The sequence below is a fragment of the Contarinia nasturtii genome, unplaced genomic scaffold (genome assembly GCF_009176525.2).
Source record: "Contarinia nasturtii isolate CC-2019 unplaced genomic scaffold, AAFC_CNas_1.1 Cnas_scaffold_2864, whole genome shotgun sequence".
NCBI classification, from domain to species: domain Eukaryota; kingdom Metazoa; phylum Arthropoda; class Insecta; order Diptera; family Cecidomyiidae; genus Contarinia; species Contarinia nasturtii.
This window is the reverse complement of record NW_022200181.1, coordinates 45,190-63,130: the sequence shown is the minus strand read 5'-3', so window position 1 is coordinate 63,130 and position 17,941 is coordinate 45,190. Positions and strand designations below refer to the sequence as shown.

The 17,941-nt window shown below is 32.9% G+C and overlaps 4 protein-coding genes and 1 long non-coding RNA gene across 7 annotated transcripts; 3 read left to right on the top strand and 2 right to left on the bottom strand.

Annotated features, from left to right (window-relative positions):
• The first annotated feature begins 52 nt into the window (after positions 1 to 52).
• Positions 53 to 7,213, top strand: LOC116349481 (beta-TrCP-like). Its single transcript, XM_031780951.1, has 9 exons — positions 53 to 388; positions 463 to 621; positions 691 to 798; positions 885 to 992; positions 5,250 to 5,677; positions 5,757 to 6,019; positions 6,137 to 6,326; positions 6,528 to 6,669; positions 6,752 to 7,213. The coding sequence occupies exons 1-9, from the start codon at positions 223 to 225 to the stop codon at positions 6,769 to 6,771; spliced, it is 1,584 nt and encodes a 527-aa protein (XP_031636811.1). The 5' UTR covers positions 53 to 222; the 3' UTR covers positions 6,772 to 7,213.
• LOC116349483 lies at positions 1,050 to 4,884 on the top strand. Of its 3 annotated transcripts, XM_031780954.1 has the most exons (4): positions 1,050 to 1,513; positions 1,820 to 1,824; positions 2,162 to 3,658; positions 3,799 to 4,884. In XM_031780954.1, exon 3 carries the CDS (start codon positions 2,167 to 2,169, stop codon positions 3,307 to 3,309), a length of 1,143 nt encoding a protein of 380 aa, XP_031636814.1. In that variant the 5' UTR covers positions 1,050 to 1,513; positions 1,820 to 1,824; positions 2,162 to 2,166; the 3' UTR covers positions 3,310 to 3,658; positions 3,799 to 4,884. The 3 variants fall into 3 exon arrangements, with proteins under 3 accessions (XP_031636814.1, XP_031636815.1, XP_031636813.1); XM_031780955.1 differs by lacking the exon at positions 1,820 to 1,824 and having other exon boundaries at positions 2,162 to 2,484; XM_031780953.1 differs by lacking the exon at positions 1,820 to 1,824.
• Positions 7,214 to 8,568: 1,355 nt separating the features above from the next.
• Positions 8,569 to 11,893, top strand: LOC116349469. The gene is made up of 3 exons (XR_004201918.1): positions 8,569 to 9,044; positions 9,121 to 9,927; positions 11,248 to 11,893. It is a non-coding gene; the product is annotated as an uncharacterized LOC116349469 (long non-coding RNA).
• A 798-nt stretch (positions 11,894 to 12,691) lies between these two features.
• On the bottom strand, positions 12,692 to 14,215 carry LOC116349488 (odorant receptor 67d-like). Its single transcript, XM_031780963.1, has 5 exons — positions 13,703 to 14,215; positions 13,474 to 13,573; positions 13,315 to 13,404; positions 13,090 to 13,245; positions 12,692 to 13,026 (listed from the first exon to the last, which is right to left on the bottom strand). The coding sequence occupies exons 1-5, from the start codon at positions 14,206 to 14,208 to the stop codon at positions 12,970 to 12,972; spliced, it is 909 nt and encodes a 302-aa protein (XP_031636823.1). The 5' UTR covers positions 14,209 to 14,215; the 3' UTR covers positions 12,692 to 12,969.
• Positions 14,216 to 16,671: 2,456 nt separating this feature from the next.
• Positions 16,672 to 17,753, bottom strand: LOC116349485. Its single transcript, XM_031780956.1, has 4 exons — positions 17,580 to 17,753; positions 17,387 to 17,520; positions 16,916 to 17,314; positions 16,672 to 16,852 (listed from the first exon to the last, which is right to left on the bottom strand). Exons 1-4 carry the CDS (start codon positions 17,701 to 17,703, stop codon positions 16,727 to 16,729), a joined length of 783 nt encoding a protein of 260 aa, XP_031636816.1. The 5' UTR covers positions 17,704 to 17,753; the 3' UTR covers positions 16,672 to 16,726.
• Positions 17,754 to 17,941: the final 188 nt, after the last annotated feature.

Here is a 17,941-nt window from a genome sequence, read left to right as displayed (position 1 = left end):
CAAATGATGCCAACTTCACGTGTAATCGATAATATGGTTTGAAATTGCGTTCATTTTGTAAACCACTGCTTATATTCTGACAGTTCAGACTACCTTGCAAATGGTGCTATCTACTAAAAATTTATTCTAGTTTGAAATCAAGTAAGAATTAATTGGAAAATAATCAACGTGATTATCTCATAGTCATTTAACGCTTTGATAAAGTGAAAAGCTTCTTTAAAAATGACGAAAACCCATCAGAACGAAACTAGGAACGAAATCACTTTATATTCAAGTCACACCACAGATGAAAAGTCATCCCCAACATCTTTTGAATTATCGACATTTTGTGCTGAAACAATAACTGGATTTTTGGATGGTTTGTCTGCGGGTCGTCGTTTGAATGCCGGTAAGTCATTAAATTTTGGTAAATTTTCAATAAATACTAAGTTCAAAATAAACCACTAAAACAATTATTTGTAGAGCGTGAAGTGTGTTTGGAATTGTTCAATAAATGGAATGAATATAACCAAATTGATTTCGTGTTGTTGCTTCTGAATCAAATGAACCAGCAACAATGCGATCAAATAAATACATATTTAACGCCATTGCTGCGACGAGATATGATTTCAATGTTTGCAAGTAAGTTTGACTTTGTCATCATAATTCAAATAAATTGGAACTGAATAAACATTGTTTTTCCGAATGCAGAATGTGGCGTTGTGCATATAGCAGAGGCAATACTGCTTTATTTGGATTTTGATTCGTTGAAAGTGGCAGATTCACTGTGCCACGAATGGTCGCGTATCATTTCAGATGGTATGCTATGTTTTACGATTATTTTCGATTATTTGTCGATTATTTTAAATTAATTCGATTCTTTTCTTTTGTGATTTTCCCCTTAGGTATGATATGGAAGAAATCAATCGAACATAAGGTGCAAACCGATTCACAATGGCTTTCGTTGTGCAAACATCAAAAATGGTTTCAATATTTATTCAAACCACAGCCGGGTACACCCTAGGGGCAATTCACTTAAAAATTACCTTTCTATTATTTAATAATTGTTATTGATTATTGCGATTATTCTTGTTCTTTTTCGATTATTGCGATTATTTTCGATTATTTTCGATTATTTCGATTATTTGTTGATTATACATTAATTCTAATATCCATACTATGACATTGCCAAATGACAATGAAGAAAACAGAATGTATGTAGGATAGAAAGAGAGACTGTGTGTCTGGGCGACTGAGTGAGTGAGTGAGTGAGAGATTATTGAAAACCATTAGAATGTAAGGCTTGACCACATGTATTTATTACATTATTGTCGCGACAGCAAAAAGATTCGCTGAAAATTGAGATTTGATTGTGGTGGTAGTAGTAGCAGTGGAGGGAACAACACACATGGAATTAATGCCGTACACACAATTTGCTATTGCATCGGAACGACGTCACAGCGGCAACGGCAATATGGCGTAGCGAATGGACAATACTGCGAGAACAGTAGCAACGACAAAAGATCACATTCGGGTAAGCATATTCAAATGTATTGTATTGTGAAATTGAAAACTGCGTTGACATAAATTTTTGTATTGGTATTGTGGATGGCGCGCATAAACCAAAATCGAATGCGCATCTGTGTGAGTCTGTGTATTTTTTGCCGGCATCGCACCACAATACATTTCACTTGTCGTTTGACACACAAACTGTTCGAACATTCTGAACAGAATTAGAACGGAATTAAACGTGAAACTAAAAGAAGCATTTTTTTTCATTTTCCAAGTCATTGTGCATTTACATTGTTTGTTTCAATTTATTTTTTCCGATCGCAAAAAGAAAAGGTATGTGTATTTTTTTTTGTTAAATTAAATTTTGTGTTGTGCCATATATTTATATTGAGCATTCAATTGTGGACAATGCTGTGGTTTTCAAACATGTTATTGCGTGTTTTGTGAATGTAGCGGTACTTTTGTGCACATTCAAAGGCTACTTATTCGAATATTCTGAACAGAATTAGAACGGAATTAAACGAGAAACTAAACAAAAAAAAAATATTTTTTTCAAAGACATTGTGCATTTACATTTTTTTTTTAATTTTTGATCAAAATTTGTCATATATATGTTCATATTACGTTAAGGTTTACATATTCTAATGTAACATTTCATTATTGTCTACAGTTAACATGGCAAGAAAACGCAAACGTCGAACTGACAGTGTTGAACCGTCAACATCAGTGCCACCATCAGCTATTGATCCAAATCGACCCGAATTCCAGCCATTTGTCGAATTAAACATATTGACTGAAGCCGAAATAAATGAGGCGTTACACAATCCACGCGATATTGATCATCATCATCAACATCATCATCAAGATGACAGTATGCAACCGCGTGTACTGCTGAATCGTTTGACCGAAGAAGAGATTGCGGCACACTGTAGTTCCAGCACCAGTGTCGGTCCGACCGAAACGAAAAAGGCACCGAAAGTCGAATTCGATCAGGTAAATTTTACCGTTAAAACTGGTTTGAGAGGTGTATTAAATGATATACCCGATGATGAAAATGCAAAACGCTTGCTTTTAAACCGCATTTCTGACGATGTGGTGCGATGCACGAAAATTGCGATACAAGCATCGAGTGCAATTCATTTCATCTTCAATAAAAAGATGGAAGAGGGCACACCGGAGGAAATTACCGAATTTTTCAACAAAACTGACCGTCCAAACAATCGATGGTCAGAGACACAGCAAATGTTGTCCGAATATTTTTACGGCGTGCTGCGAGACAAATGCCGAAGCGATGACTATCCAATTCAAAAGCATGCACCGGAATTTCTCGATATTATGTTGCGAAATGGTGAGGATGTCCTCCAAACCAGCGATAAAATAGCGCAACAAATCAAGTACATGTGCCAACAATATCACACAAATTTCATGCTCATCATTGTAATACACACGAAGGCTCGACTACGTCGATTTTTCATGTTTGTGCAAAATAGTCTGCATCCAGCCTATACAAAACAACAAAAAAACCATAACAAAAATGTCGTAAATCGCACAATTCGATTCCTGTTTGATGGCACAGTTGAGTATGAAGCGGATTTAGTTAACGCATTCACCGTGCTGCTGGAGCCGAACATTGAAAATAAATGTGGCATGTTCATGGACATTAAACTAACATGGATGCAGCATGTCCCATTGTTATTTCGTTTGCAAAAGTTCATTTATGAAGATTGTTCCATTGGCCACGTTTCAGCGCCGGCACATCATGTTCGATTCGAGATCTTTATTCGACGCTTTGACTGCCGTCGGTCGCAAGCCACGTAAACCGACCAAAACACCGAAAGCTTACGACCGAGACGAGTTCCTCGCCAAAAAAAGTTTAGTCCGAAAAATGTGGCAGAAATATTTCGATTATGAAAAAATCATACCGACAACACCGAAGAAATATTTCAATCAACTAATTTACACGGATGGTGTGGCCGTGTCTCTGAACTGCATCAAAACAATTGTTAAACAAACCGAGGAAGATCGAATCGAACGACTTTCGCAAGATTTTGAAGGTGGCAAATTCGAACGATTGCTCGGATTGGATCCAGGCAAACATGGGGTCAATCACTAAATTCTAGTGCATCTAGTTTTTGATAAAAATTCACTAGAAAACTAGAAAATTCTAGTGCGTGAAGTTGGCTCTCAGTAGTTTTTCATATAAATTATATGTCCTTTGGTGTGAAGTTGGCTTCGTTTGTGACGTCATTCTTCGCACTAGATTTACTAGTTTTTCTAGTATTCACTAGCGTGATTCGCCCCATGCAGGCAAAAGACTAACAGTTGCTGGTGTTGCCAGGGAATATCGAGACAATGACGTGATAGTCGAGCGCAATATTCGAGTGGAGGCTGGCAAATATTATCGCCTAATCAATGCGAAAAAACAAAAGAAATTGCGTGAAGAACTTGACACAAAGTTGCAAGATCGTTTGTTGGCAGATCGAATGACGTATCCGGAGATCTCCGAAACATGTCCGCACTATGTTGATTTTGCGAATCACCATTTTCGTTTTTTCAATGAACAAATCAAAGTGTACTGTTCGCTCAAGTATACCTATTTGGCATTCGGTGGTTTCATCAAGAAACAAAAAGCGATGGATAAAATCACAAACGAATTGTGTCAAGGTAAACCAACGCTCATTGTCATCGGCGGAGCAAAGATGCGACAAGGTCTCAAAGGCCATCCAGAAACACCACAAACGAATCGCTATGTGCATTATTTCAATCGACGACGTGGATGTAAGTGTTTGGTAGTAGATGAAAATCGCACGACAATGTTGTGCAGCCTATGCTGGACCGTATTGCAAGCGCCAAACAATCAACCGAAAGCACGATACAGAACGTGTTTGAATTGTATTGTAAAGATCCTTGCAGAACCAGCACATGTAGTTTGGACGAGGAAAAGTAAACGTCGTTTGAGAAGAGAGCGACGTCGTTTGAAAAGAGAACTACGTCGTCGTTTGAATGCAGGTGAAAACGTCAACAATGCAGCAGCACCAGAACCAGCCAATGTGAACAATGAAGATGAAGTGATGCCATTGGTCGCTGATGTAGTACAACAAGTAGAAGTAGTGGAAGTACGAGAAGAACAACAACAAGAAGAAGATATTTTCATTATCGTTGACGGTGATGAACAAATGCAAATGTATGTACCAAATCCACAACCACAACGAATGGTTTCAAAGATTGTACGGATAGTTAAAAACAACCGGGCCGGCCGACTTGGAACTGTGATCGTGGTGTGGAATCGGGACGTAAATGCGGGTCGCAACATTCTATATCGCGGTTTGTGCATACTGCGACATGTAGAACCGAATCCCGTTTTCACGGTCCGAAATCTTGCGGAACTCGGCATGTGAGGTAAGTATATACAAAAGAAGAGAATACACAATTTGTAAACCAATGACACAATCAACCAAATTAATACATTAATTTTCTGCTACTAATTTTATAATAAATTCCATTTTTTTTCTCTATGCACAGATCTCCGCTACAACGATCATCAATCAATCATAAAAATCTCAATTTTCAGCTATTTTTTAGCTATCGCGATTTCAGTAATGGAAAGTTTTCATTTAAGATTTCTTTATATTTATGTGGTCGCCTTATTTCAATTTATTGATATATACACTTGTAAGCTACGATTATTTTTCGATTATTTGTCGATTACTTATCGATTATTTCCAATTATTTCTTTTCTTTTGTGATTCTCCCCTTAGGTACACCGCATCCACCGAATTCCTTTTATTATTCACTTTATACGAACATCGAAAAATACATTGAAAATACAAGGAATAATTGGCAAAATGGATTGTTCAATTTGACAAGAATTAGTTGCAATTCGGCGCGATCAAGAGGTGTTTATTGTTTGCAGTACGACGATGAAAAAATTGTGGCCGGACTACGTGACAACACAATTAAAATATGGAATCGCAATAATTTAACACAATCCAAAACGCTGAGCGGACACACTGGTTCTGTGCTTTGCTTACAATTTAATGATCAAGTTATTATCACTGGTTCCAGCGACTCGACTGTTCGAATTTGGGATCTGAACACTGGCAACGAAATCAACACATACATTCATCACAGCGAAGCTGTGCTCCATTTACGCTTCAACAAAGATATGATGGTTTCATGCTCACGGGTAAGAAATATATACCGCACTTACAAGCCATGAAAATTGTATATCATTTTCTACGAAATAAATTCATACATTTTATTAGGACCGATCGATTGCTGTTTGGGATTTATCACCAAAGATGGAACTTTCATTCCGTCGAGTATTAGTTGGACATCAAGCCGCTGTGAATGTCGTTGATTTTGATGAAAAGTATATTGTGTCTGCGTCGGGTGATCGGATAATTAAAGTGTGGAGTTCATCTGAATGTGATTTTGTACGAGATTTAGTCGGACACACACGCGGTATCGCTTGTTTGCAATACCATGATAATTTGGTTGTCACCGGCAGTTCAGATTGTACAATCCGGTACAAATTTGTTTCGTCTAAATCGAATCTTATATTTATTTATTTATGACTAACAAATTATATACTTTGCAATATCACCTGCTCTATTTTATAATTTTTTTTTAATTATTGTCGTAGTATTTGGAATGTTGAATCTGGCGAATGCATACGAATACTTGAAGGACACCATAATTTAGTTCGATGCCTTCGCTTCGACTCAAAGCGCATTGTAAGTGGTGCATACGATGGAACAATCATTGTATGGGACTTAATCGCAGCACTCAATCCAGATGTTAGCAGTGATTCATTGTGTCTAAGTAAACTGAAGGTTTGTTTAATACTATTACTCTTAGCAAATTATATCAGATGCCAAAATTCCAGAGATCTATATCAAATTAATTATATTTTGGTAAAATTACCAGATAAAATGAATCTATCGCCAAAAGGACCAAAGTCAACCTCTTTTAAAAGCATTTAGATTTTCCGTCTGTCTGATTATGTACAGTTTTAAACTCTTTTTCCACCACAGGAACACAATGGAAAACTATTTCGACTACAGTTTGACGAATTTCAAATTGTTAGCGGCTCACATGATGACACCATATTGATATGGGATTTTGTGAACTTCACACCACCCGAATGTGCAGTTGAAGCCAGACGATCACCATCACGTATGTTGATTTTTGTTAAACCTTCAACAGCCTTTATAACGAATTCTACTTACTATTGTTCTTCACATTATCATTATTATAGCTGTTCGGATGGAAAATTAACGGCCTCTATTCTCACCAATTTCTTTGTTATCTACATTTTAAGAGAAAATATTACTTCATACGATCTATGCGACCATGGATGATGATCCAAATATTCAGACTTTTGCCAGAAGGTAAAACAACGATGACACAATTCTAATATGGGATTTTTTGAATTACACATCGCCAGAAGAAGGTCAATCGCCTAAAGCCGTCAATTTTAGATCAAATTTGTTTATATTTGACTGTTCATACGGAATGTAAACATTTTGTGTACTTCTATTATTCATATGCAAACTTGGATAAAGTAGGTTTAGAAATTATTGTATTATTTCTACTAAAAATTCGCGCATTGGAAGTCGATTGAAGCGATTACTAAAATGTGTTTTTTTTTTTTAAATTGGCAAAGCCGACGATGCTCATTAAAATGCTTTAAATATAAAAACAAATTACAAATTCTAAATTTCTCAGTTTTACTCATCATTCAACCTAAATACTATTTCATTTAACCTTTCTTATACCAAATATATAATAATACTATAGTTATTGAAGATAATCATTGGTGGTCATTAAAGTGATAAAAAAAATTTATTTATTGAAGGGAGATAAAAATGAAGCAATTTATTTATTTTAAAAACAAGAAACATTGCGACGCTAAAAAAACATCGAATTAAAAAGAAATTTCACAATTTCAAAATATTTTGAATTATGAAAAACTTTCAAACAGATCCTTCAATACTTAGAATGTGAAGAATGTAGCGGTTCTTCTTAGGTGGAAAATATTTATAAAAATATATATTTTGAATTCACAAAAAAAATATGTTTTTTTTAAATGAAAAGGAAAAAAAAAAAAATTATTGACATTTTTTAACGTTTTTGTTATTATTTATTAATATATATTAACAGATTCGGTTAATTTTACATCTTTAAGCTATATTTGAGAGCCTGAAACCCAAAACAAGTTATAAAAATTCTTTTCGGAAAAAAAGCAGAAGAATGTATTTTAAATGAAAAAGGCGATAGAAAAAAACTGAGAGTTAAAAGAGCATATACAGAACTGAGAATTAAAACAGAATATAAATTCAGTTAGCGACAAAACAAACAAGCGATATGTTATATTTTGACTCTCAGTTTTTATTTGTCCCATGTTTTTGACGAAAGCAAATATGAATATATTTATCGATTCCAAATAAAAAGATATACATTTTCAGTGCTAAAATGAGGCGAATAAAAACTGAGAGTTAAAATACAATATACCGAATTGAAAGTAAAAACAGCAAATCGATATATGCTACTTTTGCTCTCAGTATTCTATGTGTTGTTTTAACTCTCAACTCTCTATATTCTCGTTTTGTGCTCAATAATTTCTTATGCTCTTTTTCCGATAAGAATTTTTATAATTTGTTTTGGGTTTCAGGCTCTCATTTCATAGGTCAGCTAAGTTGTGGATGAGACAAGAAATCATAATAATATCAAACATGAATTATGAATATCAGTTAAATAATGATGATACTTTGTTTACAGAGGTTTACAGTCTTGAATGTGAGTTCTGTGAGTAATTTCACCAAATATTTTTACGTGACAAATTCACACAATGTGTTTGAAATGATAATTTCAAAGCATAACAAACATAACCCCTAACAAGTGACATTGTTATTATATATAAACGTTCTTAGACCAACTACAAATAATTACGAAAAAAATGGTTTCACGTACAAATGGTGTTTAAAATTAGTGTTATTTATATTTTCAAAACAAACAAAATGTATCAATACTCAAGAGTGAGTTCCTTGTAGTCCGAATTTGATGTATGGTGTACGGCTTTCCAATCGGTGCCAAGTGCTGTTGCAAAAGATTCTCGAATGTGTTGATTGCTACAACGAAATGCCAGTTTCAGCGTTTTGAGTGTTTCACATTCAGCAACGAATCGGCACAGGTGAGATGATGTTGAAATAAAGTCGCCAAATAAGTAAAGGATCGTAAGTTGAGGCAGAGTTTTTGCAAATAATGTGAGATTTTCATCCAATTTCTCCATCGGCATCAATTCTTCGAGTGAAAACTTTTTGGTCATTATTGTCTGTCCGGGCGTTAGACCCAAACTAATCAAATTTGTGCACTTTGTGATGAAATCAGTCCATTTTGAATACGATGCCGAGTAGCCGATTATACATAAATTCTTCAGATTTGCAGCTGACAGTGATACTTGGCATTCGTTCTTTTCTGGAAGATAAATTGTGAGCTGTGTCAGTGTCTGGAAGTCAATAACAGCGTCTTCGGGTGAATTTTCATTGCCGGTGAGTTGAAATGTTAATTCAGTCAAATTGGGCAGCGAATCGTTGATGATGTTTAACATTTGTTTATTCATACCAGGTACCATTAAACATAAGCTCTGCAGATGAGAATTTCGATGCAAACACGACACAACATTTGAAATTGACAATTGACTCAGTTCTTGTCGATCGTGTTTCAATGTCAATTTTGTCAAGGCAGGAAATGTTGCTTCGATGTGTTTTGGATCAGAAAATGTTGAATTTACTAATTTTAAATGTTTAACACTCGGAAACCATTGACATAGGCGAGAGAGATTTTGTCGAAAGTCACCTTCATGAATGGACAATTTCGTAATGGCCGGAAATGATTCGTGTACTTTGTTGAATGTCCATGCATCGAACGATTGGATTTTCAGCTTCTGTAATGAATCAGCACAATGTAAAACAATGTCACGTTCAATTTTACTCCAATTGCTCGGGTCATCCATCAGGAAATTTCGATTGGAGTAATCGATTTCCAGCTTCAACACCAAATGCCCAAACAAACGAAGAAATGTTGCGGATTCAATGTCACTTTTCATGCGAATATTTTGATCCAGAACGACCGACGTTGAACAAATGAAACCAGATTCATCGATCACCACGGTTTCATTGTTGTATTTTTGTCCGAATATCGACTTTGCTGGTGTTCTCAATATTGCATGTGCATCTGCCAATGTTGTTAATTCCGACAAACTCAAGTAGTTAAACAAATGTGAGGCGATAATGCGATGATCATGTTGATTTTGCGAAGTATCATTGATATTAACCATTTTATCTGAAAATTCCATTGCGACTACAGCACAATTGAACCAGGAAGTATCAACATGTATTCAAATAAAAAACAATAATAAACATACTAAGACAGGTATCTATTGAGACATTTTCAAAAGAAAAGTTCACTTATTTTACCATTTCCAGATATTTGAATATTCCAACAAATTTACTCTAGTTTGTTGTTAGTTCAAATGTCTCCAGGTTACTGTTAAGAAAAACAAGGGAATTTTAACTGAGCTAAATTTTGGATGGACTACGCAAAAACAACAAAATATATTTTGTTTATTTCAGTTTTGAAAGGTTACATTGTTTACAAATTTTTGTAGTTTGACAAACATTAGTCAACCGATTGTGGGAATGAACAAGTAGAACAATCTTGAGAAGAACGTTCTTGAAAACGTTTGCAAAAGTAATAAAGTAAGACAATGCTCTCTTTGATTCCATTGCAAATTCGTTTCATTCGCATATGTTTATACAAAGAAACGATTGTGTAAGCAAATGCTGTTTACTTTTGTATGGTATAGTTGAGTTTCATTTTAATCGGCGCAGAAGTCATGAAATTTTTTATGAAATCATTATCTATAAATTTTTGGGCGATGATCATTCTGATTAGTGAGATGATACGAGTAATATTTTTTTTCTCGAAATTAAGAACATAAAAATGACAGTCATGTTTTGATTGGAAAGTTAGTTGGACATTCTATATCGCATAGTTCTTTTGATTGAAATCTGTTCTCACATGTTCCAAAATTGATAGCACATTTATTTTGATACAGAAAACATTATTTTAAAATACTCAGTGCGATCAGAAAAATTGTTTAAGTTGTCTGGCCGCAAAAGAATTGCTCAATTTACACTTGGATAGCCGCCTATAGGCAGATAAGAACAGTAATTTCTGTAAAGATTCACGTTTCAATAAGCGGAATGAAATTATATTCATTTTGAATGTACTATTGCTATGTGTCGCTGAGAATGAAACCTCCTGGTCTTACTCATGGAGTGAGTAATTCCAATTGAAACTTGTAATGTAATCAAAGTATTTACGAAAAAAATTATTTCTGCTCCTATTAAAATGAATCATTTCATATGCTATGAATCATTATATCACATTACACATATATGTGTCGACAAAGTTCCCCCACACCACGTTTATATGTTTATCATACAATTAATTATTTAAATGCATAAATCATTTAGTTAAAACTTTTATATCAAACTGATTGGTCCAGCATGACCCATTTATTTAAAATTCGTGTAAAATTGTGTGCACTTTTTCAATTAATTTATTCTATAGTTATGGAATCTGAAACGAAAACATTGGACAAAACTACTGCGGATACTTTTACAAAATTTGAACTCCTTAAAATTATCTCTATATCAAAAGGCACTATTTTTGTTGTTGTATTTCTAGTGATCATGGTAATTGTGTGCGTTTTCAAGTACTGCAGAGAAAGAGAGTCTGAGGATAACCTACAAGCCCTCAACAACGAAACAAATACCACATTATCAACTATAAACGAGGATGTGACTTCCAACCCCGAAGAGAAACAATATGTAACCATTGAAATATCAAATGAAGGAGAACTTTGTAGCGAGGAGACTTCATCCGTATATACCACCCAAACAGACAACTATGAAAAAGTTTGGTTTGGACGTACCATAGGAGAAAGTCAACAGGATTTGCGAATTTTAGATTTTTAGAAAGATAGTAGTTTCGTTCAAAGCGTTTAGTTTGGATCACTGCTCATATATATGTTTCCAAACGTATATTTAATACCACATCTTATTATCATTCTAATCATGATGTCTGGTGGGCCACGGTTCAAAGTCGAGTTGGATAATTTCAGTTTTCTCACGTTTATGATAATAAAATCGCTTGTGGAATTCTTTTTTTTTAAACAAATACCATTGAATAGACGTACTTCCAATGTAGTTGTATTAATTTTTCTGTAAATTTTGAAATAAATTATAGAGATTTTTTTGTTTAATGAGTTTATTTATTGCGTAAAGCAATAGGATGATACAATATTAAGAAATAAATGTTATTAGCAACCAGACAAATGTGAATTTAATTTTTTTTCGACTATTTTTTATCATTATCGTATGTCCGCTAGAATAAAAGCAGATAATTAAATTTGATGCTTTTAATTTCGCCGTAAAATCATTTTAAAACCAAAACCAATTAACACTGGCGATTCTCAAACATTCATGTATTTATATGCTTTTTTTAACTCTACCTTTCACAAAATTTATTCGACGATTTGGCAATACCACCGAAGAATGTTGAAATGCTTTTTGAATTATTTAATATGTGTTTAAAGAGAATGCCAGAACATTTACCGAAAATTATAGATGCTCAGACTTGGAAATTCCGTTTTATCTAGTTGAACAAAATTGACGTCCAAAAAATCCTAGAAAATCAAAAGAATTTTCCGACAAATAAACTAATATGTGAAAAATATTATGTGATCACATTGATTGCTCATATTATATACTTTTTACACGTGCATAACAACGATAAATAATAAATAAAAAATGAAAAAAAGAAAAAAATCGCGCAACAATTATAATGTTCAGGCAAATGTATTTGAAAAGGGGGAATAAAATTCATCAAAGAATAGCTTTCGTTAGATATGAGGATCATGAAGGATTTTTGAAAAATTCACCACAATTTAATTGCTTATTGGCTATAGAAATTTCACCCGACAACTAATAAAATATAACAGAAAATTCAAAATAATTCATTTTTAATTTCAATAAGAAGTAAAATAAGCATTTTTTTTTTATTATTATCATCTTCCCAGGGCTGCATTTTTCAAAAATACACACCACATATACTCACACATTTGAATCTATTCAATAATAATAATTGATTATTTATTGCCAAATGGCTGTGAGAATGGACGGCAAAAAGAGAAGCATTGTATGCGATTTAAGTTTTATAATAGAAACAACTCTTGCATATAAGCAATCGTGAGTGCTATTTTCTGTTCTTGGTAATGCGTCATTGAATAAAGCTTGTGATTTTGTTGCCCTTTAACCTGCATTTAAGCGTAATTGCCACTGAAAGCTGAAAAGCATTGAATAATATACACTTGAACAAGGCGAATCCGATTATTCAAGGTTGATTTATTCATTCGACGACCATGGTAAAAATCAACATTGTAATCGAGTAGATTCTCGAGAAAATCTGAAAAATGAAATGAATTTAATGAAGTTAATAATCTGAATGATATATCATCTCGTTTCAAACCGTAACACATGTTGCCAAATTTAAAGGAGCCATGGCACCGATTGTAAGTAGGGCTGGTTTCTGACAATTCTTTATAAAAAAACGATATATACGTTGATCTTCTAGCGATAGCTCATTAAAATTTATATACAAAGCAGATTTGTAAATCCGGTCATGCTGTAAATCATTGGACCATAATTAGTAATTTATTTAAAATGATATGAAAATATTGAGAATTAAACTTACGGTTAGCTCGACGAAGTTACCAAGTAGGCAAGCGGTGAAAATCTGAAACAACAGCCCAAACAGCAAACCATAAACAGGCAAGTAATGAAGCTGTAACATAAATGTATTTGAATCAAACTCAGGGATATCCGATAAAATTAATGTTATCACGCATATTACCGTTAAAATAACGTAAAAAATGATAACCGATCCAATACTTGAACTAGCGATTTGTCCAAAAAACATTATAAATGTCAATTTTTCAACACGTTTCATGTACCTTATGGATAAAAAATTAATTGAAATTAGCTTTTTTCTGAGATTTTTTTTCAAGCAGTGCTATAAATTATTGAAAATTTAGTTTTTTTTTAAATAAATATTTCAATTGCAATAAAAAAATCGAATTTACTTGGTCATTTCCTGATGCATTAGCAAAATGTTTCTGAGTCGTGATTTCACCGTCAACGTTGAATTCTTTTGTAATAGATCGTCGTTTATTTGTGCCATATCAAGTGAAATTAATTTTGCAAAAATCAGCGTGCTTATAATTATGATTGCCATGAAAAAGTCACATGCCAATACTCCAAATGTAGCCAAAATAAATAATAGAACTTGATAACAGCTCAAAATAATATAGCCAGCCAATTGAGTTTCATCCACGCCTGGCAAATACACCGGAATAATTGTAACCACTTCATTTTCAAAATAATACATATAAAGGGGATACGGAAAAAATGTAAACACCGATAAAATGTATAGCGTTGTTATGACCTTAAAGAAAACTTCGGTGCCGAATGCAAAATTGCTGAAAAATGCAAGTCTTTCCTTAGATTTTGTTTTAATATGAGCCTTATACAGTTTCTGTATGAAATGAATAACCCATTGAAGATCTTCTACATATCGTATATGAAACATTTTTATTACACACTGAAATATTGAATTAATATTCATGAGAAAAAATGAAACATTTAATTTCGGTTTTTTTCAATTGTTACCTGAACCGCAATCAAGAAAAAAAGCAAATTAAATATCTTGGCAAGAGAGTCATAATATATACAGCTGTAGACCATTGCCGAAAAAGTAAGAACCAATGTCCCATAAACGAAATAGGACATCACGTTTAGTTGAAAATTTTCATCAAGAAAGTCGTGTCCAACCAACTTGAGAAGTGAACGCTCCCATTCAAAAATGCAACGATTAAATCGATTATATGCTTCCATTTTCAATTCTATATGAAACTTGGAAATTTGATATTGAAGACTAAAAAAATAATAGACTGATTCTGTTTAGAGATTAATCGACACTGAACACGTATTTCTAAGTTTGTGTATCAAAATAACCGCGGAAAATTTATAGAAATATCATTTTGCTGTTGTAAAGGTTTTTCTCATCAAATTCGATCATTATATGACTACTAGGGTGGACCAAAAAAAAAAGTATTTAATTTTCAACATTCCAGGTCGGTTTTATCATGTTCGGGGCCTAAGAACACGATATGGACCGTTACTTTGTTCAATTGGAAAACCCAGGCGCTACAAATCCATTTGGTAGATTCCTCGGCGGGCCATCTTGGTGACATTTGAAAGTCTTCTAATTTCTTAAAAAAATATGTAAAAAATAGGTAGTAGGAGGTTTTTTGGTACGATAAAACCGAATCTGACGTTAATTTTGCGATACGACCAATTTTTAATACATTTTTCATACATAAATCAACAAAAATGACGATTTTGTATGGGACCTATACTTTTATCGTATCGTAATGTCGTGAAACTTTGCACAGGCTATTTAATTCATAAAAAAATAATAACATTCTGAAAGTTTGAACAAATTCCAAAAAAATCAGGGGTACCTCCCATACAAAATTTCGGACCAATACAAAATATGTACGGATATACGACAGTGTTATTTCAGCGGTCATTTCCAATTGAACAAAGCAACGGTCCATATCGTGTTTTTGAGCCCCGAACATGATAAAACCGGCCTGGAATGTTGAAAATTAAATACTTATTTTTTTTGGGCCACCCTTATGACTACGGGAATACACACACATTGCATTTTATAGTTGTTTTGGATTTTTTTACTTTTCCACACACTTAGTGTGAGAAAGGTATTGTATTTGGCCGAAAAACCAAATCACAGTGTTTTCTTTGGCAAGAGAAAACCGAATTTCTATTTAGTTTTGGGATGCAAATAATTTGTAGCAAAATTTTCATACAAAAATCTCCAAAAATGTGTATTTTTCTATGCGAGCCATGCCGGTATGATATAGATTATATGTATATTATGGATAGCTCCCTTACAAACATTTTGGTTTTTGAGCCAAGGTACACTTATTTTTCATTGAAATTTCATCAGACTTTGTACGATTATGTATTTTGGTAAGATTGATTGCATTTTGTTTCTGTTTATTCTCAAAATATCAGTTTCCACGAGGAAAAATCAGCTTATGTACGTAGGCCTCTTTATTTTTTAAAAATTGTTATCATATGTTTTGGAAAATAAATTTCACAGAAGTATCGACGTGTCGATTTTTTACGCGAAAATGTTATCGAACAAATTACAGAATTCGTTTGTTTTCCTATATATTCAATTTAATTGCGCATTCTTCCTATAATTACAATTATTGAGCGAATGAAAACATTATTTGTAAACAAAACAACTGCGATCGTTGTTCAAAGGGTCCAAAGGGTTTAATCAAATATTCATGAACAAAACTGAAAAATACTAATATAATTTAACCCTAAATTTATTTTTTGTTAAATGAAAAAAATCAGTGGTTTCTTTATTTACTGATTTCATAAAAGCAATAACAAGATTATGATTTACAAACTAAAGATTAAAGAGTATTGAAATCAGTCTACGACACATGACATGATTGATCATATTTAATTATAGTAGCTACAAAGTCAACTTCCCCAATTTAACACAGAATTGAGACAAAGAATTTCTCTTATGTTGAAACTTGATTTTTTCTGCCAAATCGAAATTACATTTATTTAAATAGATTCTAAAACAACTTATGTATCCTTTGTTCAGTCTCAAGTTAAGGAATAAGAGTAGAATTCTATTTAAATCAATTTGATTGACACTATCGTGCTATAACATTCATTTAATTATATAAAAAAATCAATTGATTTTACCATTTTCTATGATACAAACTATTCATAACCGCAAAAGTATTATTCAAGTTCAAGATTAAATCATGGACTAATTCAATTAATCTTCATTCTTTCTACTAAAACTTTCATTGAATAAGAAACAATATGCACAGTAACTTTCAACATTGTTATAACTCATTTCCAAAAATCATAAAATTAAACACATTTGTTTGATTAAATCTTAAACAATTTAATAAATAAGCCATTGTACCAATATTAATATTTTTTTACTGTATTTGTTGGTTCTAAAAATTGGTAATACAAAGGCAATAATTTCATTTTCGCACACCAAATACAAATAATTCTACAAAAAATGATTCCATATCTAATCCATATAAAGTTGCTTTGAAATGATTCTCTGTCATTTGAATTTTGTTATGAAAAACAATGGCCCATGGTGACTAAAATGAAGAAGTTTTTATCAAACAAATGAACATGATAAAATGAACAGAATGAAAACTTACATCTGAATTCAGTGTCAAATAAGTAATTTTTATTTGAGGATCATAGAAGTTAAAAGTGAGTTCGTGGTGTTTTAATTTTTTTCGTGTGCCATATCCATTTTGTGCATAAATTAAAAAGTCACCCGTCGTTCGGTTGCCAAACTCAAAAACGCGCTTCTTCTGGTAACTCAATTTCCGAGAATTGTCCATGCAAAGCACTGCATATGAACGTGGCTTAACTATTTTAAAATCAAAAAGCCAATCCAAATCTTTACCGACTTCAAATTTAAAACCAGGTATTCCGTAAATTTCTATCGTTGAAATAAAATCAGTCGCATTCTCAATGCGCACACTTGCGTCCACAAAACGATATTGTGAAACATCGATGTTTTTGGAAAAGTTTATGCTTGCATTACTTTGCTAAAATTACGTATATATCATAATTAAATTGGAATTTTTCATATAATCATCATGCATTAAAATAAAACTTACCTGATCACCATTCACATCCAATTGAACATAATGAATTATACCACTAATGCCAGAATTTAAATATTTGTAAGCAATCGTGTAATTCTGTCTTTTATCCGAGTTCCTTCTAAATAATTCTTGTTCGTGCAACAAACCTTAAAGATAAGAACAATGTTAGAACTGTTGAAAAAATGGTTTATTAATAAGTACCTACTTTCTCCTAACTGATCGTTTCCACATCTATGCCGTGATGAATGACATTTATTTAGTGCCAGTAGAATCACAAATATTGTTTGCAGTTTCGACATCATGGAACTTCCATTCAATACTAAACACATAAATATTCATCTCTTTATCAATTGTAAGACTCGCTATTACAAGCTGTAAACTGTTTTTTTAGTATTTTTCTTCATTTTGTGCCATAGCAATATTGTTGCAAGCATAAGCTATCGCAAGATAGGAAATAGTCAAGTATATCTCATTAATTACAGTTTCAGCTCCATTTTATTTATAAATCATCTGTGTGAAATAACTAAATGATTTAAAACACATCAAAACAATATCATGACATTAAAA

Excerpts from the sequence above, each read along its gene's own strand:
- LOC116349481 (XM_031780951.1), top strand. The coding sequence starts at position 223 with ATGACGAAAACCCATCAGAACGAAACTAGGAACGAAATCACTTTATAT. Across the intron at positions 799-884 it reads GTCGCGTATCATTTCAGATG|GTATGATATGGAAGAAATCA; the intron begins GTATGCTATGTT and ends TTTTCCCCTTAG. Across the intron at positions 5,678-5,756 it reads TGATGGTTTCATGCTCACGG|GACCGATCGATTGCTGTTTG; the intron begins GTAAGAAATATA and ends ACATTTTATTAG.
- LOC116349485 (XM_031780956.1), bottom strand. The coding sequence starts at position 17,703 with ATGTGTTTAGTATTGAATGGAAGTTCCATGATGTCGAAACTGCAAACA. Across the intron at positions 17,521-17,579 it reads AAACGATCAGTTAGGAGAAA|GTTTGTTGCACGAACAAGAA; the intron begins GTAGGTACTTAT and ends CTTATCTTTAAG. Across the intron at positions 17,315-17,386 it reads TGGATGTGAATGGTGATCAG|CAAAGTAATGCAAGCATAAA; the intron begins GTAAGTTTTATT and ends ACGTAATTTTAG.
- LOC116349483 (XM_031780953.1), top strand. The coding sequence starts at position 2,167 with ATGGCAAGAAAACGCAAACGTCGAACTGACAGTGTTGAACCGTCAACA.
- LOC116349488 (XM_031780963.1), bottom strand. The coding sequence starts at position 14,208 with ATGTTTCATATACGATATGTAGAAGATCTTCAATGGGTTATTCATTTC. Across the intron at positions 13,574-13,702 it reads ATGCATCAGGAAATGACCAA|GTACATGAAACGTGTTGAAA; the intron begins GTAAATTCGATT and ends TTTATCCATAAG. Across the intron at positions 13,246-13,314 it reads GTAACTTCGTCGAGCTAACC|CATGACCGGATTTACAAATC; the intron begins GTAAGTTTAATT and ends AATGATTTACAG.